We start from the raw sequence: 8,918 nt of genomic DNA, 5'->3' as shown, positions 1-8,918 counted from the left end.
ACAAGCCATTTTTTACACCTTTAAGCATTTAAAAAGCTTTTTTTTTTTAAACAGAGGTTTAAAAAAAAAAAAAAAAAAAAAAAAAAAAAAAAACTTTTTTGGTTATTGGACAATTTGAACCTGTCAGCTACAATCATGTCTATCAATCTCTAGCTGTAAACAGAGTAGACTCTTAGAGTCTTCAGCACAGGGATGGGCAACTCTGGGCCATGAGCGCTGGTCTCCTGCAACTTTTAGATGCATTTCAACTTCAACACACCTGAGTCAAATAATGAGGTCGTTAGCAGGACTCTGGAGAACTTGACTGCACTTAGGAAGTGATTGAGCTATTGGATTCAGGTGTGTTGGACCAGGGAGACATCTAAGAGTTGCAGGACACTGGTCCTCCAGGACCATAATTGGCCACCCCTGCTTTAGCATGTGACTCCTCATCAGTACAAACCAACCAAAGGACCACAAAAGTCTGTTGTAGCAGACTGGATGATCTGCTGGGATTCCTCCACAAAATGCAGCTCTCTTTTAATTAACTTTTTATAAATGTGATTCTTCTTTTAGCTTAATGGACAAACTATCTGATGCTTCCAATCATTCAGGCAACAGAACAGCGGATAAACCTCAAAATGTAACCAGTAAAGTCCTATCTGGTCTACTTTTCATACATGAAAACTGAACCACAAAGAAACTGCACAATATGAATCAGGCATATCCATAATGCATTGCCTGATAACCTCGTGCAAGTCCTGGTTAAGCTTTGTAATGCATCCATGAGGCACTCTCTGTTTCATTTGATCTTCATTCACTGTTAGGACTGACTGTTGAATGATCTGGAAATTGTTACACATCACTCTACTCATGATGCTACCACTTCAACTCACTGGTCCCTATTCTCCAAATTCCAGTAAAGTGAAAATGCAAAGCAATGCAGTTTATGCAAAAGAGTATTATTTTTGTCATAACTTTTGAAATATGTTGGAACCATACCTCTCCAGCCATAAACTGTCCAAATCCAGGTGGAAATGTCAGTGTTGAAATCAAAAAAGTGACCAGCGCTGGATACAGTAGTCGTCTGAAAGGAAAAAAAAAAAAAGAAATTATAAAAATAAATTTTTTCCATATTTGCATTTCATCACTTATTGAAGAGTAAACATACTGTAAATTCAGTAAGCAGCCATGTTGAAAAAAGAAACCCTTGAGGTCATCATCATCATCATCATAGCGGTTAGATATCACACAAATTTAAAATGTTCAATGATTATCAAGAGATGCATGTTTAGCCGTTACTGTTGGCTTCAAATGAACAGCCCAGAATGTGTCAAAGTGAATAAACAGGTAATACAATTTGTGTTTGTTCATGCCTTCACAATTTTCACTGAAATACAAAAAGTTTGGAAAACGTTATATATAAAAACCATTTATTATTGTATCATAATAAAGTACAATAAAAGAGGTTTTCAGGGGTGTGATCTCGAAATGCCACTTTAAAACTATTGTACAAAATGTTTCCCAGTCGCCATTAGCCTGTGACTTCATCTAATGGTAAGTGTAACTTATTGTCATTGTATGAGTCCTGCATACTGTTTCTGTGATGTGTTAATAGTACAAAAGCAAATTAGTTTCCTAATGGGTTGAAGGAGTTGACTTCTCATCAGGCTTGGCTTAAAAGATGCTTAATCAAAGAAAATGTTTGGAACTCTGGGTTGATTTTACTATTTAATCTTTTTTGAACTTCTCAAAATACAGCAGACTGCTGTATACATTCACAGAGCCCACAAACACATTCTAGTGTGTGACTCATATGAAACAATGCAAAAAACCCGAATCTGGGAGCAGGGTGCATGTTTCTCCTGAGACATCTGTCACATTCTTCACATGTACTCACTTCTTCATGAGGAATTTGTTGATGGTCTTTTGTTTTCTGATGAACTGGACAATCAGTCGGTTCAGGTAAACGAACAAAGCACCACCGAATCCACTGGCAATACTGAAGACAGAGAAACAGGGCAGTTAGTCCCGTTTTCCCTAGTGATGAAGCACTCTGCATGATCAAAGTGAAACTAAATGGAATAAATTAGTTCAAGAGTAAACAAAGCAACGCATCAAGTCTTCTGCACCACCTCCATATGTTGCTCTCAGTGCATTTGGCCACAATAAAAACAATAGGAATGTAATGAGGCTCTAATGCACTGGAGGCGGGTGTCAGGAGTAAGTGCAAATGTGATTCAGTGAAGCCACAAAACGAGTACGGGTCAGGGAGGGAGATGATGTGGAGGAGCAGCATTAATGTAAATACAGAAAAGAACGAGAGAAGAATAATAGAAGAAAGACGAAATGGATGAAGAAAATTGCTGGAATTAAAAACAAGAGACTAAAGCTAAGAGTGAGACAGACGGAGCTGAGGAAGTGTGGGGGAGCTGGAAAAAAGCCGAAGGAAAGGTTTATATAAGTACACATTTAAAAGCGCTGTGGGAGACCTCTTTATGGAAGCCAGAAGAGGAGAAAGAAACAGGAAATGAGTGAGAGAGAGAGAGTGTGTGTGTGTGTGTGTGTAATATTTGCTGCATTATTAATTCCTTCAAATATGTTTGAATAAATAATAACCAGTATGATGAGGTAGTCTTTAACCCCCTGATGAGGCATAAAGAAAACAGCAGGTATGCTTCTGGTCTCCTTTTTTCCTCAAAAATAAACAATGATTTTTGTTGGTCTAATTCCAGTTTTGGGCTAAATTTGTGTTAGGCCTCATAAGGTGCTGATCGAGGAGATGTTAAGGAATGGTGGAGTTGGGTAAAGCTTTCCTTAACCTGTTTATTAATTATCTTTATTGAAACAAAATTCCACAGAGATTCCTTCAAAGGCTCAGGAGGAGAACATGAAACACATATCTTACTGGATCAGAGGAAGAGAAAAAGCTGAGGAAGAGCTCATAAGATGCTACATTCACCTCAACCTTTTAAGAACTTCTCAGACTTGCATTTCACTCAATAGGGTCATTGTACACATAAACTACTCAGGACTACATTCAGTTCATTCTCTCTTGGAAACCTCAAAGCTTCTAAAAAACAAAGTCTGTTGGGAACGTGCTCTCCTCTATTAAGTTCAAATAAGAGCTACATTAAAGCTCATCACTGGGTGCATCCATCTCCATGCGAATGTTGTTCTGTGCGGTAATGAGGTCGAGTTTCACCAAGCGAGCTACTTCTGACGCCTGAAGGTGTAACAAACAGCAAGTGGAATAGGAAGCAACTCTTCAAAGACGTGCCCTTGGCAGCATGCAGCGCAGCACAAACCGGTTCTGGCCTAGTTGACTGAAACAATGACCGACTTTCTCTGCTACATGCATCCTAGTGAGGGGAGATGGACGGATAAGCACTCTGTCCCACTCACATGTCGGCACAGAGAGCAACAAAGTGAAACTGAGACTAAGCATTCCAGGGGCCGTGTAGATGTCCAGGCTGGAATGATTATTTAGAGCAAAAAGCATCAGAGGAAGAGTCAAAGCTGAACAATAAGTCATTTTCTTCAGCAGCACATTACAGCTAATTCAAAAATGGCAAACTCTGAAAAACGGATGGAAGGAAGAGGAAAAACGGAGAGCATATCCCTCCCATCTCCACACCAACTTTTCTTTTTTTTTTTCAGGATTTTCTGTATCATTCACAGCCAGGAAAAGCCCTGAAGCTATGACAGAATAAAATAGGACATCCCTCAGAGAACAGGCAGCTGCTGAACAGGGCTGAATTATCCATGTCAGGAGACTTTTACAGGCCACCCTGAGGAAACACCCTCCAAATGTTACAGCAAGTCAAGATTCTGCCATAACAAATGGGATCACCTGTCACCACTTAAGGAAACCTGCATTTTTGTTGATTTGCTACCTTCTGCACCTTTAAGGTTTAAAAATTGATCTTTTGCTGTAAATGACTAGGTACAATTTGTGTTGAACAACAATTTTTTTATCTAGATTGTCAAACTCCATTCCTCAAGGGACGGTATTATACAACTTTTACACACTTTTCTGCTTCATCACACTTGAATCAAACAATTATATGGACCACAGGAAACAACTCTTTAGAACCTGAATGGTAAAACCACCATTTCCTTAACGTCTGCTTAGCAATTATGAGCGACCAAAAAAAATATTTTGGTTATTTTTAACTACTATCCAAGTGCAAAAAACGAGCAGCTACAGGCAATGGGATTTGTGTTTTTTGTTCTTCCAGAATGTGTGATGCTGTCGGTCTGCTTTGCCCTTAAGTCTATCAGTAATCACTGATTGCAAATTGTAGACAACCTAGAGCAGGAGACTGCAACCTTTACAATCAGAAAAGCCATTTTGCCCACAGACCAGCTAAAAAAACACATTTAGAGTTGAAAAGGTTATTTATTTTTGATAAATATCTACTAGGTATTTTCGATTTCTAAGTTTTAACAAAGAAAATCCTTGAACCTTTGCAGAAGGAGAATGGATACAGTTTTCTCCACGGATTGTTGAAATTCATTATTTTCACATAAATATGTGAAAAATATTTTTAAAAAATATATATTTTTGTGAACAAATATTTCACATACTGTTGTGTAAGTTTTTTGTAATTATTTAAAACAATTTTGCAGTTATTAAAAAAACTGTAAAACTCCTAAAACCTACATTTGTTATGCATTTTTAAATGTTAAGAGTCATTGTGGAAGGTTCAAAGAGCCACAGGTTGATGACCTCTGACCTGGGGGAAAACTCACCCAATGACTGCGAAGGCAGGAAGCTCCTGAAGATCAAAGGGAAAATCCAAACGGAAACGGGTTTTGAAAAGTGCCGTGATGGTCTCTGAATAAGCAGAAACATACAAAAAGTTAGAAAATAGAACAAGCCACAACAAAACACACAAAATTGGTAATGTGAGGTCCAAATCGTTGGTTTTAATTGTAGCCGTTCCAGTTTTCTGTGCAGGTACAACTACAGTTCATGCTTTTGTTAACACTTACAATGTGTTTACAGTTAATAGGACAGACAATAGGACCAGTGCTTGGTTCGGCTACGGGAGTAGGGAGAAGTGTAAGTGCATTAATGACCACAGACCAGAAAATAAGTTTAAACTGCCAGCTTATTATTTGTTGAAAAGAAAATAAACATTACAAACAGTTGACATACAATGACACAAATTTCAGTACAAAATAGTTTTCCTGTTTCTTTCAGAATAATTTATTTAATCCCCGTTTTGAAATTTAAACCTACCGTTGGGTATGAAAGGATGCTATTTATTCAAACCTAGGTTAAAGCTCTATTTAAGTTCAAGGTGATACTGTTAATCTATTTTAATTTACAATTTATTTTAATATTTTTAAATCTATTTTAGATTAGTGTTCTTTTTAAAAAGTTATGGCTTATTAATTTCCTGTTTTAACCATTTCTTGTTTCTATTTTAAACCCAACAAACAATTTCATACATACTGTAACAATGACGAAGCTGAAGTTGGTTTCCAATTCCAGCTTCCAATAGCTAAAGGGCGATTCCACTTAATTTTTCACTACCTCCCGCATTTTTAATCAACTCCCATTATTATCGATTTAAAATTCTGTAGCAATGTGAGAAAAAAGTTAATTTAAAAGTCTGAATGTCTAAAAAGGTACTAACCAGTGGTGCAAAAAATAAAAAAAATCAAAATTCAAATGCAGTGTCATGCTAGACTGCACCTAACCCCTTTAAATGTAGTCAAATATATTTATATACAATAAAAGAATAAAATATAGTGGTTTACATTTCCGTGCACTTGAAAATGTTTCATCATATGTCATGTTGCTGAAATATAATATGTTTGTTGTAATTAAGTTCTTGATGTAGCTGAACCTTAAAGGACCTGAACATGTGTTTCCAAACTAATAAATAATAGATAAAATATACTTAACATAAAATTGTGGAGACGTAAACTTCAGTAACATCATATTTAGGTTAAACTTCTTCCAATATTTTACATGTGCACTAATTTTTAATAGTCGGACAAACATTCCTTAAGCAACTTAACTTTTTTTTTTTTTTAAGTTTTAGCAGATGGTGTTTTGCTTTGATTAGAGAAGATGTGTGGGGCAATTATGTACAGCATTAAACTGCTTAGATGTTTAGGTGGTTGGTTAACGGCCTGATATAAATGGAGCTCAATGACATTACCTTCGTCTCTGTTCCAGACAGCCAGCACTCTGAAGATGAAGGCACTGAAGGTAGCTGCAAAGAACCCTCTCCAGTAGTTCCTCACAGCAAAGAATGTGGATGTTACTTCAATACTGAACAACACACCTGCAACACAAGGCAGAGCAATAAATTGTGACATATTTTTCCTACAGACATTAAGGGAATAGAAGAGAGTTGTTTAAACATCCCAATTTGGTGTGTGGTGTGAAAACTGCTTCTTTGAGCAAGTCAACCCAGATCTCATATGTTAGATCAGGTAGCTCAATGTGTTTTGAAGTAGGGCTGTTGTAAACGAATATTTTAGTAGTCGAGTAATCGGATAAAAAAAAATTGATAAAATAAAATATTGGTAAATCTAGCATAACACCAGTGTTACTATTGGATATCAACATCAGTCCAATTTTTCATATTTGAGCTTCCCTAACAGTTACTTTTTTGTAGTTTAAAAAATTAACCTGTAAAAATAATAGCTCACTTTCTAAGTTAATCTGAAGAAAATGTATTCAAAAATCTGAAATTCTATTCAATTTAATAATAAAGAGGCAGGCTCACAAATACCCTTATAAAAAATGTCTATACTCCAGCTTTTAGTTTATGTATTCATCTTCGAACGAACGAATGTAAGAGGTAGGAAATAGGCCAGGAAACAGACGGTAGGTCCGGAGAAGACGGATAAACGAACGAACGTAATGTGGAGGGGGGAGGGAGATACCACCGGTAGACCAGGGTAGGAACGTAAGACCCAGTTAGAGAGCAATACGGGATATTTACAGAAAAATGGTTTTAAAAAATTGCGGGAAAGGGGGGTAAAAAACGGTCGTTTCCCTGCCAAAACGGGAGGCTTGGCAGGTGTGCCTTGCCCAGCTTTTGTGTTTATGTTAGCAACGGGATTTGACACCTTCGTTCGTCACACTCAGATGATTTCCGCCATGATGATTTCCGCCTCCCGTTTGTTGAGACCGGGGTTATATGAAATGTATTGTGAGGTTCGTCCTTAAAGCTACATTTACACGGTAAGCATCAACTACTCAGCCGCACGCCGTGTCCGCTCACCTGAATAAATACTCCTCAGCGCTCTTCCCGCTGTTCGGTTTGAACCAGCAGCTCCCGGAGGAGAAAGGCTGCCATACTCCAGGCATCGCTTCAGTCATTTTAAGGATGTCTATTGGTCCCCCGAAAACAACGAAAACCTGGGCATCATCATCAATCAATGAAACCTCCACGGCCGAACTTGAAAAATGGACGTTAAGATGATAACACTTAGCTTTCGTCAACAACTCAGAGGCGGAAGTGAGAGCTCCGCGCGACGCAATTAATGTTCCGGCCGGAACACCGTGCGCTAAATAATAAAACATAAATTAACGAAGCTTCGAGGCAGATCAATTTTCCTCGAGGAATTTTAATAATCGAGGTTCTCGAATCATTCGAGGAATCGTTTCAGCCCCATTTTGAATAGTTTTAGATAAAAGATTTAGGTCAAATATTTCACAGTGATTTTAACTTTGATACAAAAGTTGGTTCAATAGTAAGAACAAACAAAGTAAAACTTTGAAATTAAGTAGCTATATCTTGTAAAAGCTTTGAAAAACTGATCTGCTCTTTAAATACATTTCATCAAGTCTATTTTAATTCCTTTACTGTAATTGGAATGATGGCCAACAGTTGTTTTTAAAATGACTTTGAATTAGATTAGTCCAATTAATTCTAATCAAACTTACAGTAAGCAAAACAATTAATTTGTTCTGCAAACTCACCTCCTATGGGGGCAGCAAAGCAGCAGCCCACTCCCACTGCACAGGCTGCCGCAAGCATCTCGATGTTCCTCGACTCATTCTGAAACACAGGTACAGAACGATAAATTTATTTATTTTTTTTTTTAAAACCTAATGAAATGGGAGATGAGTTGTAAATTTAGATAAATATACAATCGACTACAAGTAAAGTTAGTATTTACAAGCATTTAAGGATTATTTTTCTTTAATTTTAGCAAGTCACTGAATTTGTTGACAGGTCACCATTACAGTTAATTACAAACCAATTGCATATCTACAGAAAGGACCAGAAACAGGAGCGTTAAATTGCATCAATTAAAAAAAAAAGTCTTGAGAAGCCTGGCAAAGCCCTGACGGGACCAACAAGACAAAACAGTTCATGTAATATCAGACACATGTAATTCAGTACTTTTCCTGTAAAGCCTAATAAGCCAGATGAGTGAAGAACAAAAAACAAAGACAATTCCACCTTTCTGCAGGAGAAAGTGGATCAAGGAGCATTCTGAGAAATTTAGTTTTTTTTTTTCCTTTCTTTGACCTTTTAAATTTACCTACCTTGGTTCCCAGGAGACTGAAGTCCTTCAAGCAGCATTGTAATGTGAAAGAGAGGTTAGAGGCACTTGTATTTCTCACTGTACTGAGGCTTATCCTGCTTTTGCATGTGGTGCTACTTCTGACACACACACACGCGCGGGCACACACCAGCACACACATCTCACATCAGAAAGCAACTAAAGCTTACTCTGACCCAAATATTGATGAATTCAAATATTTTATCTGAGAGAGAAACTCAACTAAAGTGGATGCTGATAAAATAAAACTTCTTTTTATTTTACTGAATATTAGAGAATTATATGGACTGTTTTGTGCCAAAAAAGACCAAAATTTCTTATGGTGTCCGATAGGTGACCTTTGGTCCCAGCAGTATTGGATAAAACTTGTAAAACTCTTATCATTTTGATAGGAC

At 37.2% G+C, this 8,918-nt stretch overlaps 1 protein-coding gene across 1 annotated transcript in view; it reads right to left on the bottom strand.

Annotated features, from left to right (window-relative positions):
• The window catches only part of clcn2b (chloride channel, voltage-sensitive 2b), a gene marked incomplete at its 5' end in the record, with an annotated part of 109,845 nt that overhangs the window by 80,375 nt on the left and 20,552 nt on the right, over nt 1–8,918 (bottom strand). Inside the window, 6 exons of the mRNA XM_015054803.1 lie at nt 982–1,066; nt 1,880–1,981; nt 4,735–4,819; nt 6,159–6,284; nt 7,934–8,012; nt 8,507–8,672. Coding sequence (XP_014910289.1) covers nt 982–1,066; nt 1,880–1,981; nt 4,735–4,819; nt 6,159–6,284; nt 7,934–8,012; nt 8,507–8,672 — 643 coding nt within the window. The remainder of the gene's footprint in view (nt 1–981; nt 1,067–1,879; nt 1,982–4,734; nt 4,820–6,158; nt 6,285–7,933; nt 8,013–8,506; nt 8,673–8,918) is intronic.

Source organism: Poecilia latipinna, unplaced genomic scaffold (genome assembly GCF_001443285.1).
Source record: "Poecilia latipinna isolate Pla-1442-1.1 unplaced genomic scaffold, P_latipinna-1.0 Scaffold1279, whole genome shotgun sequence".
NCBI lineage: Eukaryota > Metazoa > Chordata > Actinopteri > Cyprinodontiformes > Poeciliidae > Poecilia > Poecilia latipinna.
The sequence above is the reverse complement of the archived record's forward strand: the minus strand, read 5'-3'. Positions and strand labels throughout refer to the sequence as shown.